This window comes from Microtus ochrogaster, chromosome X, assembly GCF_000317375.1.
Source record: "Microtus ochrogaster isolate Prairie Vole_2 chromosome X, MicOch1.0, whole genome shotgun sequence".
NCBI lineage: Eukaryota > Metazoa > Chordata > Mammalia > Rodentia > Cricetidae > Microtus > Microtus ochrogaster.
The window spans coordinates 28,433,571-28,453,945 of record NC_022026.1 but is presented as its reverse complement, the minus strand read 5'-3'; the positions used below and the strand labels follow the sequence as shown (position 1 = coordinate 28,453,945).

The window sequence follows — 20,375 nt, the reverse complement described above, 5'->3', positions numbered from 1 at the left end:
CTCTTCCTCCCAGCATTCTGTTCTGTTTACTCCTCCCACCTATGTTTTAACCTATCAGGGCAAGCAGCTTCTTTATTTAATTAACCAACGACCTTCCTCCATCACACACTGGCCAAAGAGAGCTCACTGAATACTCATGAAGAGTCTGTATTTTGTGTGAAACTGACAGAGGACATAACCAAAGGGAAATTTGACCAGCAATTTTTCTCGACACTCTACCCATTTCTCCTGTTCTTACATTTTCTCGCTGTCACCATCCTTCTTTGATGTTCCCTGACTGAGCCTTGGAGTGAGTGATATAGATGTCTGATTTAGAGCTTCACATTCAGTGATCATTTATTTTCAGCACTTTTACCAGTACAAGTTTCTATAGTGAGTATTACCCACTGCAAAGCTAAGAACAGCACTAATCTATGATCTTAAACATAAATATTTATAATTTGATAAGCACATCATGTCCATTTAGCAAAAGCGTAACAGTACCTTCTCCAGCCACAGGCTTTTGGCCGGGTTTACAGTACCAGATACGAATTCTGACTTGTGAAGCAGGTCTCAAATCCAATCAGAAAACAGTTAACTACCCTTATAACAGTCGGGCCACTGTTGTAACAGTGGACACATCTTGCCTGTCAGGTTTGTGGTATAAAGCATGTGGGGTTCATAGCTGAGTAGCAATTCTTTCTCTGAAGTTTTCATAGTACCTTCTAGCCCTATGAAAGATATCCTATCCATCTCAGTTCCTGCTTGATTTGTGTCTCGCTTCTTAAAGACCAGTAACTAGTTCTGGTGGGAAATGGACAGCAGTAGCAATAAATAGCCTGAATTATTTTGTTTTTTAGGGCCTACCAAACCAGCAACCTATAAAGAGTTAGCACACCTTTGGCAGCTTTTTAAAAATACTTTGGCTTCTTGGAGTAGCTTTAGCTATGCACGTAGGCTACCTCAGCTCATACTTTATTTTAACTTACAAAAGAGCAAGTTTCCTTATTACTTTTTCATACATACTTTGATTGACCTGCTCTAACACATACCACCTATCTCCTTCTCTCCACCCTTAGAAATATCTTGCCCAGGCTTTCTTTCTGTATTCTCTTTTAACTTTAAAAATTGTCCTTCAGAACACAAAAGTAATGTCTGATTTCTATTTCTCTCATCTTCTAAGAGGTTTTTGTTTATCTGTGGGTAGATAATCTTCGTCACATTTCCAGGCATTAAAAAAAAGCACCCCAAGAATATGTTTTAAATGTGGCAGTATTGACAGTGACCTCTTTTTTAAATTCATCAGTTAATTTGTGTTTTATGTGTATGTGTGTTTTGCCTATATCCATGTCTGTATACCACAGTGGGTTTCTGGTGTCTGCAACAGCCAGAAGGGGCATGGGGTTGCCTGAAATGGACATTACAGATACTTGTGAGCTACCATGTGGGTGCTGGAACCTGAACCCAGGACATCTAGAAGAGCAGTTAGTGCTCTCACCGACTGAGACATCTCCCCAGTCACTTGTTTGCTGAGGCTCTCCATGAAAGAGGAAAGTAATATGGAAGGATCAAGACTGATCAGCCTGGGCCACTTAATGGCCAGAATCCAGGGCTAAGAGACTGATGGGTAATATTATACCATGTTGTATTATTTTCCTTATTTTTCACACTGTATTATAATTTAAAAACAAACCAAAAAATCCACCAGGGGCGATGTGTTGTTTAGATGGTATTCAACCAAAACTTGTGCCTCTCCGTTTCTGGGATAATTGAAGTTCAGAGCATATGGGAACATGGTTTCTCATCCAGCAGACAGCCTGGAGTTATGTGGAGATTCCTGATTCAAATACCTGGAATGTTTCCTGAGGGAGGAACTTCTGTGTTTTTAAGGATGTGTGGAAATGTTTGTGTAATGGTAGGAACTACACAAAGTACAGTAAAACGTAGGCATTAGGATCAAGTGAATCTGTTGTCTGGTGTATCGTGGTGCTATTTCATCTCTATGCAGAGACCAGAGAGTCATTATTGAGCACATCCAGTGCTTATTAAATCAGATGGACTATGAAGCCTATTGTGAGTAGTACAGTTAGTTGTCTTCATATTGGGCTCATTGCTCCTTCATTGTTAATGGTGGCCATTGTAGAGATGCTCAATCTGGTGGGAGCATCCAGTCAGGGTTCTGTGGCAGTAGTGCTCAGAGGAAGGATTTACAGTGCACCTTAGGATGGTGAGCAGCATGCCATGCTCTGCCCACTAGGTGGCAAGATAAACCCATGCTCCCACTGTTGCAATGACTGAAAATGGCTCACCCACATTGAGACATATCCTTCAAGTAGGCAGTCCTACCCTACTGGTTAAATAGTCATTGATGGTAGTAGGTTTTATCATAGGATAAAAGGAATACTGTTCAGATGTCCTTAATGCCAAAATTTGGCTTGACATCTATCAAATCTCCACTAAGGATGAACTTCACTGCTAACTGTCCATGAACAGTCCTCCTCATCCACTTCCCTGTTCCTCTTTGCTCTCGAACCCTGTCCCACCACAAAAATTATGTGCACCTATTCTTAGTTCATGCCAACTTCTCTGGTCCATGGTAGCTGATGGGTAGCCCTTGTCTTGCTTTCCTAGGATGGCACGGTATTTGATGGGCGTCCCATTGAGTCCCTATCGTTGATTGATGCTGTGATGCCTGATGTGGTACAGACAAGACAGCAAGCCTTTCGGGAGAAGCTCGCTCAGCAGCAAGCCAGTGCGGCGGCTGCAGCGGCGGCGGCTGCCGCAGCCACAGCCACAACCACAGCAGCCACAACACCAGCAGCTGCTGCCCAGCAGAACCCACCAAAGAATGGAGAAGCCACCGTGAATGGGGAAGAGAATGGAGCCCATGCAATAAGTAAGCGGAGAGTTATCTGACCTTCAAGAGATGTGGTTGTGTTTTTCTTTGTTTTTCCTCGTGAATCTGTATATAGCTAAAGGAAACTTTAAAGTGCTGACCACTGCCAGTCTGTTAAATTGCTTTCTCATCTTTGTTTCTGATCTGTCCACAAGATCCCCATCTTCTACAACTTCATTCATATCCCTTGGTTTTAGAAAGTATTGCTCCTCTGTGTGTATCCACATTACAAGGGGAGGGAGCTTCTATAAGTCACCCAACATAAAAGTGTGTCATTTGTAGTAACCTTCAATCCCAGCTTCCCACTGGTGTCCCATGCTAAGGGATAAATTGTGCTGTCAGAATAGGTAGGGTGACGTCTACATCAGCCCTGCACCTGGACAGAGCAGGGGTGAACACATGTCTTAAAGCATACTGGCAACTTACAACAGAGAAGGTATGTTCTGTGTGCACCCACAGCTCTGGTTCATGGTGCTTCCTGAAGGCATACCCCTGCTGCCACCTACTCAGGTTTCTGATTTGCACACCGTTCCTTGGGCTTGGTGCACCTGGGGTGCAGACCACAAGATTCACGGTCTGCTTTTGTGTTACTACTGCAAGGTAGCTTCTCCTTTTTGCTGCTACAGTGGCAGGCTATGTTCAGAGGGACTACATTCAGGAGTGGTTCTCTTTCTTCAACAAGGGTTTGGAGCAGTGCACTCAGGCCTATCAGTCCTCCAGGACTAGTACTCTGTCTGGTGGAAACAAATCATTGGCCTTCTTGCGTGATTCGCTTGAGAGTAGCAGTGCGACTTCGCTTTGTGTTCCTGTAATGACATATCTGAGGCAACTCGTTTAGAAGGATAAAAGACTCGGGTCAGCTCACAGGCAATGCCTACACATGGCCATGACCATGGTGAACGTGGAGGCAGAAACACAAGGTAGAAGAGCATCATGGGAGACAAGTCAGAGCATCCTAGAAATGGCTACTAGTGACTTTCCACTAGACACCACCTGCTGTTGTATCTACATGTGGACACCAGGTTTCCAGCACACGAACACTTTGGGAACAAATACACAGCATATCACTCTCTAAACAGAAACACAGACTGTAGACCAAACTACAGAAATGTCCACTTTTGCAGTCATTCGATGTATTGTGATTTTGGTGCATAAAAACAAAGTAGTTTTAAAACAGTAGTGTCTAAGGATGCAATTTTTTAGTGGGTTGGTGAGCCATGTATGTTTTCATGTTTGCTTGACAGATAATCATTCAAAACCAATGGAAATAGATGGAGAGGTTGAAATTCCATCAAGCAAAGCGACGGTCCTTCGAGGCCATGAGTCTGAGGTGTTCATTTGTGCCTGGAATCCTGTTAGTGACCTACTTGCTTCTGGGTAAGAATTTGGAACAGGAATGCACCTTGGTCTGGAGGATGTGAGAGGGCTTTCTGGCACAGTTCCTTGAGGAAAGCACACGTTTGTCGTATCTTCCTAATGTGTACAGACTGAGGAACAGGCTGTTTTGTGCACCTTCTACTGTGGTGAAGCCAGTGGTTCAGCTGTTTCTCTGTGGGGTGGGGAGCAAGGCAGACACATCTCAAGTCAGTAGGCAGAAGAGGGGGATGAGGATGGAAATTGAGCAAGAGGGGTGGAGAAGACAGCACATGCTAATGATGTGAGACCTTGCACACATTAGTCCCATTTGAACCAGAATTTAATACTTCATGTTGGTTTTGCAGATCTGGAGACTCCACTGCAAGGATATGGAACCTGAATGAGAATAGCAACGGGGGCTCCACACAGCTCGTGCTAAGGCACTGTATACGCGAAGGTGGACACGACGTTCCCAGTAATAAGGATGTCACCTCACTGGACTGGAACGTAAGCAGCTTCTGCAGTTCATGTATTTAGATGATTACACAGCTACCCTCCTGATGAAGCATATGCAAACAGAAAGAAGCAGACAGTTCTATCTCAGCTCCCACCCTGCGTTGCTGGTATCAGGGTCTCATGATCAGGTCCTACTGGGCAGATAGCAGTCTGGGGATGGGAGATTCTTCCCATCATCGTGAGCATGTGTTGCCTGTGAGAGGGCTGACTTTTTCACACAGCTCCATGTGGAAAGGAGGCCCAGGAAAGTACCCAGATACTAATGTGCTTTGTCTTTTTTCTGTCCCCCAGAGCGATGGAACACTGTTGGCAACAGGTTCCTATGATGGTTTTGCAAGAATATGGACAGAAGATGGTAAGTTCCTCATCCCTCTTGTGTTAAGTAAGGTGGACTTTATGAGTGAACAGTTGGTGACTGTGAAGTCGTCATCTCTGTGTTTTCCCATCTCAGGTAACCTAGCCAGCACCTTAGGTCAGCATAAAGGCCCCATCTTTGCCTTGAAGTGGAACAAAAAGGGGAATTATATTTTGAGTGCTGGTGTAGATAAGGTGAGTGAGTATCAACTTTTAATGCACCCCTTTTAGCTATGGATCTGAATTTATTTTTAGCCTGTTAACTCATTTAGGTTCAGATTTCTCTGGTTTGATCTTACTGCTGACTTTGAACAAAACATCACCTCATAATACATTTACTTTTGTAGACCTTCATTCAGAATGTGCTCTTAGCCCAGTGATAAAAAGAAGAAAAAATCTCCAAATGTTGTATTAATCTAGGCGGCAGTAAAATGGAGTTTATTAATCCAGGAAGCAGTTCTGTGTTGACTTTCATCTACTAAACAGTTGATAATCACAGACTCTTTTTCCTTCCCTTGGCTAAACCTTTCCTCATCTGATAAACCACTGCTTCCCATTACAGATGGCAGAATTCGCTGAGACCCAATACAGGATCATACTTCATAGAAACTCATGAGGCTGACTTAGAGTTTGATTTCTCAGTCCATACTTTGAATTTATGGCGGTTCCCCTGTTCCCCCAGTTTATAGAGTGATGGGGAATTGTTGGAGATGTTCATTCTTGTGGCACTCCTTTGGAACAATGTCCAAAGGATATGCGGGTGTGCCTTCTGAACTGGTACTTAATGGTTTTCTAGATTTGAAAGCTGAGGGGAAATTCCCATCAGTTTTGGTAGATTCCCCACATATTGGTGAAGGCTACTGTGTACTAGTTACTTTGATTAATGTGACATTCACATTATTGAGTGTGAAACGCACAGTTTACATCATAGACTTAGGTCAGAAATACAGAAATGACAAGTGTTGTATAAATATTTTACATTCTTGCATGTATAAATGATATCCGTTTGGCTATACACAGGAATAAAATAAAATATGTTGTTAAATTAATTTCTTAGAAGGAAAGGGGCTGGTTGTGTTTTCTATTACAAGACATTCTAGATAATTCTTTGAGAAGAATAGTAACTGACTTTTCCCTCTGTTTGCGGAGCACAGACAACAATAATTTGGGATGCCCACACAGGAGAAGCCAAACAGCAGTTTCCTTTTCATTCAGGTAGGTTTGTTGTTGGGGCTCTACAGAGGCACTCCCAAGAGTTTTTTCTTCTTCTTCTTCTTTTTTTTATTTAAGCTTGCATAGTATTGTATAAGAGCAGAAACATGTCAAGAACCTTGGGACTAATGTGAAACAAAGTATTGGCAATAACAAAATTGATGTTCTGGCCAAAAAATAACTGCTATCTCCCTTTTACATGTAACTGGGCCTGTCCCTGTGTTTTTTGTTTTGTTTTGTTTTTCTCTTTCATAAAAAGGTGGGGTCTCTCTGCAGAGGCATCTTAATGCTTGTAAATTGGAAGGAGAGTGTCTTTAAGGTCTATGAAAGATGGTTTTCATGGTTTCTTTCAGTAGAGCAAATTCACACTGGAACTGGCATTCCTGGTCACTAGACAAGACCCCTGGGTGATGCTTTTGTCTACATTGCCAAACTCTGTATTCAGTTAATAAGGTGAATGTCCTCTCTTGTCTCTTGCCCTGTAGCACCTGCCTTGGATGTAGACTGGCAAAACAACACTACCTTTGCCTCATGCAGCACAGACATGTGCATTCATGTGTGCAGGCTTAGCTGTGACCGCCCAGTCAAAACCTTCCAAGGACATACTGTAAGTAGCAGTTCTGATTCTCAGAGTTGGGAGTTGTAAAAGTGTGATGTAGAAGCCATCTTTTCAGTGAGTGCATTAAAAGTTAACTGCATAGGGGAGACCACTTGATCTACCATGCTTTGCTGCTTAGAGCCTCAGTGCCTGCCCTTAGTGATGGAATGTCACTGGTCCTGGGAATACCTCAGAGTGGCGTTCTGCTAACCTCTGTTTTATCCTGAAGCTGTTTCTCTTCTGACTCCAGTCTGTTTCCCAGCTTTTAATAGGGGTACCCTTTTTATGTCTGATTTCTGTTTCCCTGCTTAGAATTTACTTCTCTCATACCCTTCCTCCTGGTTCCGTAAATGATTCTCACTGATGCTGAGTGCTGTGAGCACTCCTAGTGCTCCACCTATTTGTGTCCTGAAACTGTTACTTCCCAAGACTGTGTGCAGGTTCTAGAAGTTTGACTTGAGATGCAAAAGGACAGCAAGAAAGCTCTACTCCCAGGAAGGAAGCATGGGGAGTTTCCATGGGGAATTGCAGATGGATCAGCTAGAGACAGACAGGTCATGTAGAGATCTGCCTGTGAGTTTTCTCTACAGCTACAGTTAGTTGGAGACATACACATTGTCACATTAACCTTCTATGCTACACAACACAAATCCACAAGACAATGGATTTTATTTCTCAGTGCCTTTTCTTGACTGGGTGTAGTTTCCCTATACATAGGAATTGCTTGTGTGTATCTTTGTGCATTTGGATGGCACCGAAACCTTTGTCTACCTTTACCTTCTATCCAACAAGTTACAGGTCTTTCAACAGAATGATGAAGAGGAGCTGTTATATTAAAAGCACAGAAAGTGATGATCAAAGTTCACTTTTAAAAACAAAACAGTTTTATCCCAGTGGTGGTAGTGCTGCACACCTTTAATCCCAGTACTCAGGAGACAGAGGTAGGCGGATCTCTTGAGTTCAAGGCTAGCCTGGTCTACAGAGTGAGTTTCAGTACAGCCAGGGCTACACAGAGAAGCCCTGTCTCAAAAAGCCAAGTAATGAATGAATGAATCAAGCAAACTAGCTTTAGCTCTGCTTGATGGTATATACCTGTAGTTCTAATTAATACTCAGAAGGATGACAAAATAGTTCCAGACCATCATGGGATACATAAGGAGCTCCTGGCTAGCCTGTACTGCATCATGAGACTCTGTCTCAAGAAGCAATAAATGATTTAGTTAGCTGTGCTTGTTGTATGCAAATTATTCATTTGGCTTTCTTAATAAGGAAATTTCCCCTAAAGAAATATGACTATGAGTATGCTCTTCTTTTGTAATATATATCAGTATTTTTTTCATGAATGAAAAGCAAACTGAGGGAAGAATAATCATGTGGGTGTGATTTTGTGTTGTGGTCTTTGATATTCTGTGAACTCCTGAAAGTCCCTCTACACTGCAGCGCTGGCAGCATGCTGCTGCCCCTGGTGAATGCCAGCCTTTCTACATAAAGGCTCTAATTTCTTTGTGAAATGCTGTGCTCTCTTGCAGAATGAAGTCAATGCTATCAAATGGGATCCTTCTGGAATGTTGCTAGCCTCCTGCTCTGATGACATGACATTAAAGGTAATGTTGGTTCCTAAAGGGATGAGGTGGTTAATCCTATGCAAACCTTTGTATGGCACACAGCCCTTTACACCCTCATCACCTGGACCATTACTTTGACATTGTCTTTTCTCCTTGATTTTCCTGGTTTCTAAACTAAATGTCTTATTCTTCCATGGAGTTTTTGACATCTGGGGCATGGTTCCATTATTTTTTTCACCCTTTTGGTTTTATTTAAAAAAAAAAAAAATTGGGAGAGCGAAAAAAAAAGTAGTTAATCTTTTCTAGGCTTAAGGAAAATCTATCATATTTGTTAGTGAAAGAAAACAAAGTAGAAAAAAGAAAAAAATTGGGGGGGGGGGTCTTAAAAGGTAGGGAATGGGGGCCTAGCCCGGTCTCTCATGACTGCTTCCTGCTGGCTTTGGGCGTCGAGGGATCCAGGGAGTGTCCGATTATTCTGACGATGTCCTGTTGATTATGTCCTGTCCGCTGGCGTTTTGAGGTGGCTGATTGAAGAAATCGCATCTGTCTGGCTCTTGAGTAGCTGTGTCATCATTAAGAAGCTGGAAAACAAAAGTCGTATTAGTAGAGAAAAAAATTAGTAGAGAAGAAAAGAGGAGGTTTGGGAAATTAAAGAGGAGATTTTGGGAAATTAAAGGGGAGATTTGGGGTGGGGGGGCTTTAGGAGGTTTGGGGTTAAAAATAATAAAAAATTGAATGGTACTTATTCCGTTAATGATCCGTTTGGGCCTGCTTCATTCATGTGGGTTGGGCTGGCTTCTTGGAGCCTAAAGGAAATGTCTTAAAAGAAATAAATTCATAACCATGTATGATATTTTGGGCATTACCTTAACATCCAGGAGACACTGCTGCAGACAGTGGCGAACCTATTGTGTCAAGGAACTTAGTTAAGAATTTGCTTACCACCTGAACCTTTGGCTCCGTGTCTGATGATGAATCCTGTAATGACAGCTGAGTGGTTATTCAGAAATTTAGAAAAAGAGGAGAAAGGAAAATATGTTGGCACAAGAGGGTTGAGTGAAGGACAGGACCTCTACTTTCCTTGGTCTGGAGTCCTCTGGAACTTAAGAGAACAAGGTCCTGTCTGAGTTACTGTGCCTGGCTGACTGCTTGCTGGCTTGTGAATATCTCCCAGACCTGTTGCCTAAGTGATACCTTAGGTGCACTAGAATGAATGGTACTGAGACATTCTCAATTAGGGACACAGTATTAGCTCACACTGTTACCAATGCCTCTTCCAGATCTGGAGTATGAAGCAGGATATATGTGTCCATGACCTCCAAGCTCACAGCAAAGAGATATATACCATCAAGTGGAGTCCCACAGGACCAGGCACCAGCAACCCGAACTCTAACATCATGTTAGCAAGGTAAAGCAGGGCAACTTCACAGCTCTGTCTGCTTCCTGAGCACATCTTCACTCTCTGTTGCTTAGTGAGTAACTCAGCTGGGAAGACTCACTCACACTTAGAAATAGCAGGGTTGAATCCCTTCCACACTGAACAACATGGGAATTCACTGCGAAGGGGGCCAAGGACATGGAAGTATAACCTCCCTCAGTATCCATGGAGGTGGTTCTGGGGACCCCCCCCCCTTTATGGGTACCAAAATCCATAGATGCTTACTTCCCTTTGCCTATAGCCTCTAAATGCATTCCCTGTACTTTAAATATCTCTAAATAGCCTCTATTACCCATACAATGATAATGCTGTAGGAGTAGACTGTGTAGTTTAGGTAACAGTGACCAACACAAGGGTCTGCACATGTCCAATACAGTTTTTTATGGGTTTGGCTTGGTTTGTTTGAGATGGAGTCTCATTATGTAGCCCTGAGTACCTGGAACTTGCTGTGTACCACTTCCTCTGAGATACTAAAGTTACAGGCCTTCACAATAATGCATTTTTCCCTTCCCCCTCAATGGTTTTTTATCCATAGTTATGAAATTATGAATGTGCAGGTATGGAGGGCTGGCTTACTAGAGTGAAAGTTTTTAAGGCAAAGAAAGGAAAATAAGAGTTTAGCTTGGAGCTCAAGTTGGTTCTTTTGAAGCTCCATTCAGGGCTGTGGTACTATAAATCACTTATATTTTGACTAGATATAAGTGATTCCCTGCTTTAGCCAAAGGTGACCCAGATCTCTTAATATTGGAACTGTTGAATAGCCAAGGCTCAGAAGCAAGGGGCCAGAGGTACCTCATCCAAACCAAGTCACTTTGGACTTTAGACAGCAGAACTGTTGTATCCTGATGCATGTTAGAGTCCAGGAAACATAATAATCCATTCTTGGGCTTTTGGTGCAGGGATGGAAGCTCTTGCCTTGTGCATGCTGGGTAAGTAGTGTACCACGGAATACACCCCATCCCTCCTCTTGGTAGTGAGAGCATTTAGACAGATGAACTAAGGCCATTAAGAGCCAGAATCCAGGACTTTTAGAATGATCTGGAAACCATGATAATGGATCTTAGGGGTTTGAATTCATGTACTTAGTCTGGACAAGACCAGACCCCCAAAGGAAAGTTTGGTTTCTAAGGAGCAATGGGAAGCTTGGTCTGTGTTGTTCCAGAGGCTGAGGAGGAAGTAACAATAGGTAGTTCTTCTATAAGGTAGTAGTCGAGTGAGCAGTCTTTCCTGGCAATGAGAACAGCTTTGTGGTAAGTGTTCAACCAAAGACTGTCTCCAAGAATAGATGGTGACACTTGACTATACCTCAGGGGTAGATCACTTGATTGGAATACACATCATCCCCAAAAACTCATCCCAAAAGAAACTTAAGCCACACACACACAAATATTATAAACACTGAGTGACTGAACTAGAAGATCCCCAAGGTCTTAATTCTCCTTTTTCAATAATTATCCAAAAACCCACTTGCATATCATCACTGATACATGTAGCAGTCATTTTTAATGACTAGGGAGATGCTTCTTTCTATCACATAATACATATCAGGAACAAATATATTATCCTGTTAAAAGAACAAAAGGACACACTGAACCTCGTGAGACCATTGGAGATACAGAAAGCCAGGTGATAACAGCTATGTGATATGTAGTGCTTTATAAATCTGAAAATAATTAAACTCTGTAGCCCTTGCCACTATGATTGTATATGCACAAGTGGGTTTGGATTTTCTTATGTGTAAGTGCATCTTTACTCAGCTTTTAAATTTTTTTTCTAGTCCTATCTGGCTGGATTTGTAGTTTTTCAAGCAGGTATATTATAAACAATGATGGTGTTTTAGAAAGGTTAGTTGAGTAGTACACAAAAACATTTTGTGTTTAGAGGTGAGGGAACTAGAGAAAGAAATGAACACAGTAGCTAAGTGGGAAAGTACCTATCTGGCTTGTACAATGTCCTGGGTTCTGTTTGGTGGCAGCTTCACTTTTCTCTGGTGAGAAAAGGCTCACTAGAATGTTCTCTTGAAGCAAATTCAAGTATGTTTCAAATATTGCTAATAGGCAGTTCGCATGAGATACATCATAAAGATCTTGAAAGCCAACCCATTTCTGTGGTTGTGTTCCCTGCTGTCTTCCTAGTGCTTCATTTGATTCTACGGTTCGACTGTGGGATGTGGAGCGAGGCGTTTGCATCCACACACTGACCAAGCATCAGGAGCCCGTCTACAGTGTGGCGTTCAGCCCTGATGGGAAATATTTGGCCAGTGGATCCTTTGACAAGTGTGTCCATATCTGGAATACTCAGGTAATGTCTTGACTTCCTGTGGCCAAATCCTTCCTGAAAGGCATATTTTCAGTTTCTGGGCTGGCAAGAGGGCTGGGGGAATAAGTTATTCAGGGATGAGTAGAGCGAGCCTTCCCATGGAGATCACAGATTCTGTGTAGTCTTCTTTGTGTTCCCCAGTGATGTAGGGTTTTCCCTATGTACAAGCCTGGAGTCCTTTGGACTCTTTCCATCTGACTTCCAGCCAGAAACATTTAGCTTGTCACCTCAGGAGCATTCTCTCTTGGAGTAACCGCTGTCTTCAGCTGTCTTATCCTGGCAGGGACCTACTTCGTGTTAGAGAAAAAGCATGACCTAGTTTTGTCACCTTAGAAATGCTGCTGTTTGTGGGAAGCCCCTGTAGGTGGCCTTTATAAAACCTTCCCAGGGAGACACTGCAGGACAACCAACTTTATCTTCTTCCTGTCCACTGTGGAACAACTCAGAGATAAAGGAATATGAGGTTTGGAGTTTTAACATTTGAAAGTATTACTTGTTTAATACAGGATCTTTGAATACTAGATTGACATTTCAGCAGGAACTGAAAAAGGAAGGAGTTGGAATCAGTATAGCCACTGGATATCTCTGGCCTGACAGATGAGAGAATTCTGATTATTGAGCAGAAGTGGATGAAAACTAGTGGGGTAGAATGGGTGGAAGTATTACACTGAGCAGTTCTTGGTTTTCTTTTTGGTGCTGGGAATCCAACATGTAGAGCCTTGGAGGTGGCAGGCAATCATTCTTCCCTGTGCTATGTCTAAACCCTTGGTCATCCCAATTGAAAAGTAGTTAGGGTAAGTTACTGAGAAGAAAGAGCCAATTTGTTAGACTTGAGGAGAATTCAGTGCACCACCTTTTCATTCCTTTTTGGTTGGTTGACATTTAGAAGGATATGAATTCTTAAGTTCATGCCCCTTTGTGGCAGGGGAAGCAGTAAATAAGCCATGCTCTAGCATTCCACAGACGTTTCAGGGACATACCCCAAAAGTTAGCAGCATGTTTCTGGGTATGCCCATAGATGCCTGTCACCTGCATGAGCTGTATTATCAAGAAGCAAAACAGAACAAAAGGTAGAAACGTGTGCAGGAATAACATCCTCATACAGAGAAAACAGATTTTGCTAGTGATAGCTCACTTTAAAAGTGCCAGCAAGATGAAAATGCAGGTGCTCCTTAATATCTTTGAGGGATAGCTAACCCCCCCCCCCAGGGATACCAGAATTTGTGCAGCCCAGTTCACTTGTATAAGACGGTGTGGTATGGTATGTGTGTAGAGTTGATGCACATATACATTTACTAGGTGACTCACAACACCTGGTACAATATGACATGAATATTATAGGAATAGTTGTTAGACTTTTTGGTTTTTCTTATTCTCTCCCCTTCCTCCCTCCTTCCCTCTCTCTCCTCCCTCCCTCCCTCTCCTCCCTCTTCTCTCCTCCCCTCCCCTCCCTCTTTTGCTTTGCTTTCCTTTTTTTTTCTTATTTAATACTAGGGATTGGATCCAGGGTCCTAAAACTCACCCACTGTACAGCCCAGGTTGGCTTTAAACTGAATCCTCCTCCAGCCTCTGGAGTAGCTAGGATTGCATGCTGGCTTATTATATTGTAGGATTTTGAGGGGCTGGGGTAAGAGGTAATGGTGAAATGGACCAATGGTATTAGGTTCATATTGAAGGGAGCCAGGGAGTTAATTATTTTGAGACATCTTAGAACCCACATTAATTCTCTTATTATAAACATATATAATACTGTTGGCTTTCTGTTGTCCACAGCCACAATGTTTACTACCCTTTATTTTTCTGTGTAAACTGAAACTAATATTCATTTCAATACATTTTTTATTATGTTTTGCTACTACTTGCTGTAGCTTGATAATGGTAAATATAGACATATATATTAATTATAATGAGTAAATATGTGTGTGGCATCGATACATTATTGTTGTGGATAAGAACTAATAAATAGTTGGTGACCACTGGGGTTAGTGACTGTATATAAGTCTTAGTTCACTGAAGGAGTACAGCTGATAAAATGAAGCTGTACCAAAGAGGGATTTGTTAGGCCATGGTCTGGCTAGTCCAAGAATAGCTGTCTGATCAAAAAGGAAAGGCCAAGAATCAATCTGGTAGTTGATCGGGCCACTAGGCTGGATGTTTCAGCTGGTCTTCAGTCTACATTAAAATTCTATTACCAGCCAAATAATGACTTAGCAGCAGGATAGATAAACTTGCCAGTGAGGACCAGGAAGCCAACAGCAAAAGCTTACGTCTTCATGTCTTTTTATGTGGGCTGCCTCCAGAAAGTGTGGCACAGATTTAGGGTGGGTCTTTCCTCTTCAAATGATCCAATCAGGAAATTGTTTCACAGGCATGTCCCTGATGCTTGGGTTTTAGTTGATTCCAGACATAGACAAGTGGACAACCAAGATTAGCTCTCTCATACATGCTTTATAAAGATAAGCTGAACTGGCTTAGGCAAGTCTAGAGAAACCTTGACTCCCATATCTCATGACATACGTCAAGCCAACCACTACAAATACCGCAGCACAAATGTATGTATTCATCCTTCCAAACTACATATTTAAACTGATGGGAGTTTTAAGTTCATGATATGCTAATGCATCTAATTGTCTAATTGTTGGTAGGCTGGGGGTGTGCTCACACAAGTGCTCTGAGGAGGAGACAGATAATAAGAACAGAAACTAGGTAGGGACTGGAGTAGGTAGAAAGACCTCAGCCCAGAGGACTGACCCAAGCTCTAGGAAGGAGACAAGAAAGGATGGCTTAATAAGAGGGTGCTCGGGTAGCCATAGAAGCTAAATAATTACTTAGCAAAGCCACTGGGGAAAGCAGAGAATGTGGTTTAGTGGTAGAACTCATGCCTATCACCCTGATGCCCCAGTTTTCAAATCCAGCCCTGAATGGTGGGAAAAGGTCAAGAGGAGGTCATGAGTTAAAGCTCCCCGTCTGGTAGGTATGCATCATTTCTTGTGCTCCCAAGTGCCATGAGACATTGCTGGGCATAGTCATGACTAGCTGAAATGTGGTGGCAGTTCTGTGGGTAACAATAGATTGGTGTTTATGGAAATCCCTTAACTTTTGTGTTCTTGAAAGCTTACTGATCAGATAGAGGTTTATGGAGGAAGAGTGCCCCCTTTTACTACTGTCATTTTGGGGACCTCTTCTGAGTTATCATGACAAATGCTTTGCTTTTCAGAGTGGAGGTCTCGTCCACAGCTACCGAGGCACAGGCGGCATATTTGAGGTGTGCTGGAATGCTCGAGGAGACAAAGTGGGTGCCAGTGCTTCGGATGGCTCTGTAAGTGGCACCTCTGGTCTACCGGGAGTTAGGGATACAGGGCAGCTGATCCCCTGATCCAGCACTAGATCCTTCCAAAGACCTTGTAAGGCTTCTCTGTCCTGCTGTGCCTTATCACCTAACAGGTGCTTGGTTACCACATACTGTGTGCACGTGCAGGCATGACTATGGGAAGGAGGCTTCTCTTTGGGTTGAAAATAGCCTTGTCTTTGCCCCAGAATGTCAGTGAACTTGATTAGTTTTAGCTGCAGTGACTCTACACACATGTGTGTGCCCTAGGATATTAAGGAATATCTGGAGTCATACTAGGTTGTTACTACTTTGGTGCAGGGTGCTATTTACTGGTAGAGTCAAAGGATGCTGGTAAGTCTCTTACAATGCTCTAGATGTCCCACTTTGGCCAAGAAATATCTGGCCACAAATATCATTAGTATATAGGCTGAGAAACTTATTCCTATGCCGTTGCTATGTGTATGTTCTGGCCAAACATCATCATGATAAGCCATAGCTTTCATCAGATAGGCCTCCTGGTTTCTGTGGATCTTATTGTGGTCCATTAGCATGTGTAATTTTTAATTTGCCTCTGAACTTGAGGTTGCAATAACTCTAGGATGAGGTGCAATTCTGACTGATGGACCAAGTTATTACTGTGGCCTGAAATCTGTTGTTACCTGCTCCACTATGTAGGCATCCTATTTGTGACCCCTGCTGATTACCTTAGACACTGTGAGTTCTGGAATGGTCCATGACTTGATTTTTCCTTTCCCTGCTCTTTCCTAGAGTTTGGTTGTTGTGATGTTCAAAAACTAGCCCCTAGGGTTTCTCTCTCTTTTTGAGTCTTCCATTATAAAAACTTTACAAGCATGAAGTTGGTAGCTAAACTGTACCTTGCCAGCATTTGATTGAAGGCACCTGATATTATCTCTCAAAGTAACAGACACTTTATCTTTCTTTCCAGGTCTGTGTTTTAGATCTCCGAAAGTAAACACAAAATGTAGAAAACCATTCTAATGGACCAGCAGTGAATGTGTGGGATTGCAGCATCCTTCCTATGATGGGCTCTAAACTGTGTGAACTTGACTTGTTCGAGTCTACTTGGAAATCACCTGTCCCTGGCCACAGGATTCTTCCCCCCCACCCCACCCCTAATCTACATCCAGAAGTTTAAAACAAACAAATACAAAGTCATACACATGGTTGTATCACAGGAATATGGTTTCCACCTAAAATGTTCAGCTGGGGAAGGATGAAGCCATCAGCTACATGATGCATGGTTTGGTTTCCATCCAGAACAGGCTCTAATGACTGAACAGGGACGGAAGAACATAAAGCTGTGCCAAAAAAATAAAAGGTTTAAAAAAAAAAGAAAAACAAAAACAAAAAAATACAAAAACAAAAAAGAAAAATGCTGTGATAAACCAAAAGGGAGGAAAAACCTGTCCCTTATGGTATTTCCCTCCTATCAATTTGGATACTACAGTTGCTTTCCAAAAGACCAGTTTGTACCAATGAAACGTGTGACTTTGTAATCCCAACGCTGTATTTTCTAGAACCTTCTTTGGTGGTTTTTCTATCTGCTAAAATTCTGTGGTCTGGGGGCCTCCCACCTCAGATGGATACTGTTTTGGCTTATTCTTTCTGTCCTCCCTTGTTGTTCCCCACTCCTTCCTCTGATGTCCTTGCTCTGGTGTGGTCTCACTTTTAACGAAATCCTACATAGATATGGCCACATGCACACAACGGATCTTTGATGGACAGCACTCTCCTTCCCTCTCATCCTACCCCTTCCCATTGCTTACTCTCTGTCCCTTTCTCATAGTTGCTTCACATTAGGTCCCAAAGGCACTTTCAGAGCTTAGTAAGTGCTTTATGTAAGAAGGCAGGGAGGGGGACTTTTTACAGAAAAAAAAAAAGACTTATAAGAGAAAGAACCTGGAGTATTTTTTGAAAAAAATATTTTTATGTTAAAATGACTTTAAAATCCTAAAATGGCCATCAGACATAGAGAGTTTTGTGAAATTCATATTTAAGAGACTAAGAAGACACTGGCAGAGTCTGAGGTGTCTAATTACCCCTTTCCCTTCAGCTTCATGAAAGGCAGTTAGGAAAACCGTGGATTGGGAAGCGTCCTATGGAAGAACAAGGGAACTGTTTTGGCAGCTGGTGGGGAAGAGCCCCACCAGTTCGGCACCAAGCGGAATGCTGAACTGTTCGATGCACATTTACTTCAGCAGCCAATAGGAAGACAGTGAAGAAGCCACCCTGACCCACAGTGTGGCTCCATGGCACCTGCCAGCTACTTTCTCACAGCAGTGTAGCTACAGATGGGCACTTTATCAAGAGCGTGCTTGGTGAATCTTGCAAAACCGACCCAAGGGCCTCAGTGCCACTCAGTCTTGTGAAGACAATGAGTATCAAGGGAGACTTTGAATCCTAAAAATGAATTATGACCCAGGTAGAATGTCATAAATCATTTCTGCCCACTTTACAATTTCTCTTACAGAAGATTAGGACAAAGCTTTAAAAAAGATTGAGGAAAAGGAAGAAGTTTTTTGGTTTTTTTTGTTGTTGTTGTTTTGTTTTTGTTTTTTTTTTTAAACTAGGGAGTTGTGTGCCTGGTAAAGTTTGCCATCATTGAATCAGGTGACCTTGGTTTTGTCATAACTTGATACAGGCTTGGTTTTTTTTGTTTTTTAATTAGTAAAGGGGGATAGGTAGACCAGAAGGGGGCTGGGCCAAGTCAGTGGGGCTGCAAATGGCAGTATACAGGGTCCAGTCTACAGCTGAGGCAAAGTTGTTACTTAGAGGAAAGTATCCATATATGGAGCCAAAAATCAACCAGCAGGAAGGTGAGGCGCTTCCCCCACAACAAACAAATGTAAGACCAAGAATGTGAATTGGCCTCTGCTTTCACATGTAAATTATGTGAGCCCTCGGATGCAACTGTTGTGTTACTGAGTTGAGCTGTGTGTTTGGGCTCTGGCACCTAAACACGTAGCAAAGAAAGCCTGAGTTCCGTGGGGAATTTGATTATAGCAGGTGTCTCTGTGGATATGATGTTTCCTGCCCTGATACTGCTTTAGCTTTAGAATATAATTTTGGAAGTCCACTTAAAACCCATCTTTCTTCCCCAAATTTCTGTTCATCTCTATAGAAGATCAGCTGTTAAAATTCATCCTATTGTAGGGACATGGCTGTCATTTGACAGTTCCACATTGTTAAACGATGGTGATGGGTAAATGGCACATAAGGGGTTCATCAGACAATCTCTGGGTGTCCAGGCTACACCCACCCAGATGAATCTGAGCCACATAAGAATTACTGTTTTGGAGTCAATGGCTGTGAGACTAGGACAAAAAGGTTCAATCTACACAAGAAGAAACCTAGAGACCATTTATTTCCCTGGCCTTGCAGTAAAACATGGACAGGAATTTAGTGCTGGCCACAAGGGGACCAAGCAGAAGAATGCAGCCCACACCCCTGAAGTCCATCCCCATAAAACAGTTAAATTTACAGCTGTTTCTGAAGCAGCCAGCATTTGGACACCATCATTTGCCCTGCTGTCACAGGGCACGTGCATCATCTTTGTGGTGAAGGGGTGGCCCGTGTGTAATGCTTGTTACCTAACATTGTTTATAACTCCTAAAACATTGTGAGGAATGGTTAAAGTCTTGTGACCAAATTCAACCTTGAAAGCAGTGTAGTGACATAGCAGCCTTTACAGGTATTTTTCCTTGAGTTTGAAGTAACCACACACCATTCCCAGCACATCAGGATGCTGCCTGTAGAGGACCGAAGGGCCAGATGGACATTACAAGGTTCAACTCTCTGACCCCACTCAACACCGTAGGACTTGACTTTTTGTTCTGTCTAACTAAGAAATAGATCATGGAGCCAAGTGAAGTGCACTTTGTCACATGTAAGGATCTGCTTTGTTCCTTGTTGCTTTTCCCTTTTCAAACCTTTCGTTCTATCTTTCCATTCTGTTGTCAAATGCATAAATGTTTGTTCCGCAGCTCACTGAAGTTTTGAATTCTGGCTTGTGCAGTTTTTATTGTCTGTGTCAGACGTACAGCCAGACATGGTCCTCTTTCCGCATCTTCCACATTCTGTTAAGCACCATCAAAACTCCCCTCCCCTTCTGTCCTCTATTCCCCCACTCCCACTCACCCCTCACGCTCTTCAAGAAGAAAAAAGAATCACCTTGTGTGTTGTAGCTCATTTGTTTCAAGAGAGAATCAACAGATCATATTCAGTGTCTTGAATAAATTGCTCTATTTTGATATTAGAGAACATAGTGACTGTGTTTTCTTTTTGTTCGTTTCGTCTTGCCTGGTATCTCTGACATCTGACAAATGAAAGAACGATGTGAATAGCTTTTCTTGTTTCTGTGGCAGGATACCTGACAAAACAGTTTTAGAAAGGAAAGATTTGTTTTGGCTCTTGGAGAAGGCGCAGTCCATCGTGGTAGAGAGGTGGTGGTCTTGGGCCCCATCCGTGGTAGAAAGACTGAGGTGGTATGCTTATCTACCCATAGATCAGTAAGTGACACAAGCACTATAGCTAAATCAGCTACCAAGGCCTCTCAACCTCCCAAATGTGAGGCCATCATAGAAAGGGGGAAGCTCAAAGCCCCACCCCATGGTTAGGGAGATATTTGAAGCTCACTCAAATAAGGGTGAAGATCGAGGACACTTTTTGGACCAGATGAATAGGTGTGAAACCCCCTTGGGTTGCCCCAGTGGGAAAGTGTCAGGCAAAGTAGGGTAGAGCAGGAAGTTTCCAGGTCCTGTTGGGCTAAAGGATACCTTGTGCAGTGGAGG

General features: G+C 42.6%; 1 protein-coding gene across 8 annotated transcripts in view; it reads left to right on the top strand.

Annotated features, from left to right (window-relative positions):
* Positions 1-19,840, top strand: part of Tbl1x (transducin beta like 1 X-linked) — a 184,464-nt gene extending 164,624 nt beyond the window's left edge. For all 8 annotated transcript variants that reach the window (XM_026784719.1, XM_026784721.1, XM_005358649.3 and 5 more), the window contains 12 exons: positions 2,611-2,875; positions 4,120-4,252; positions 4,597-4,738; positions 5,039-5,102; positions 5,199-5,296; positions 6,256-6,316; positions 6,799-6,920; positions 8,441-8,515; positions 9,757-9,884; positions 12,050-12,215; positions 15,451-15,552; positions 16,511-19,840. In XM_026784719.1, the coding sequence (XP_026640520.1) occupies positions 2,611-2,875; positions 4,120-4,252; positions 4,597-4,738; positions 5,039-5,102; positions 5,199-5,296; positions 6,256-6,316; positions 6,799-6,920; positions 8,441-8,515; positions 9,757-9,884; positions 12,050-12,215; positions 15,451-15,552; positions 16,511-16,537 (1,383 nt within the window). In that variant the 3' untranslated portion in view covers positions 16,538-19,840. The remainder of the gene's footprint in view (positions 1-2,610; positions 2,876-4,119; positions 4,253-4,596; positions 4,739-5,038; positions 5,103-5,198; positions 5,297-6,255; positions 6,317-6,798; positions 6,921-8,440; positions 8,516-9,756; positions 9,885-12,049; positions 12,216-15,450; positions 15,553-16,510) is intronic.
* Positions 19,841-20,375: the final 535 nt, after the last annotated feature.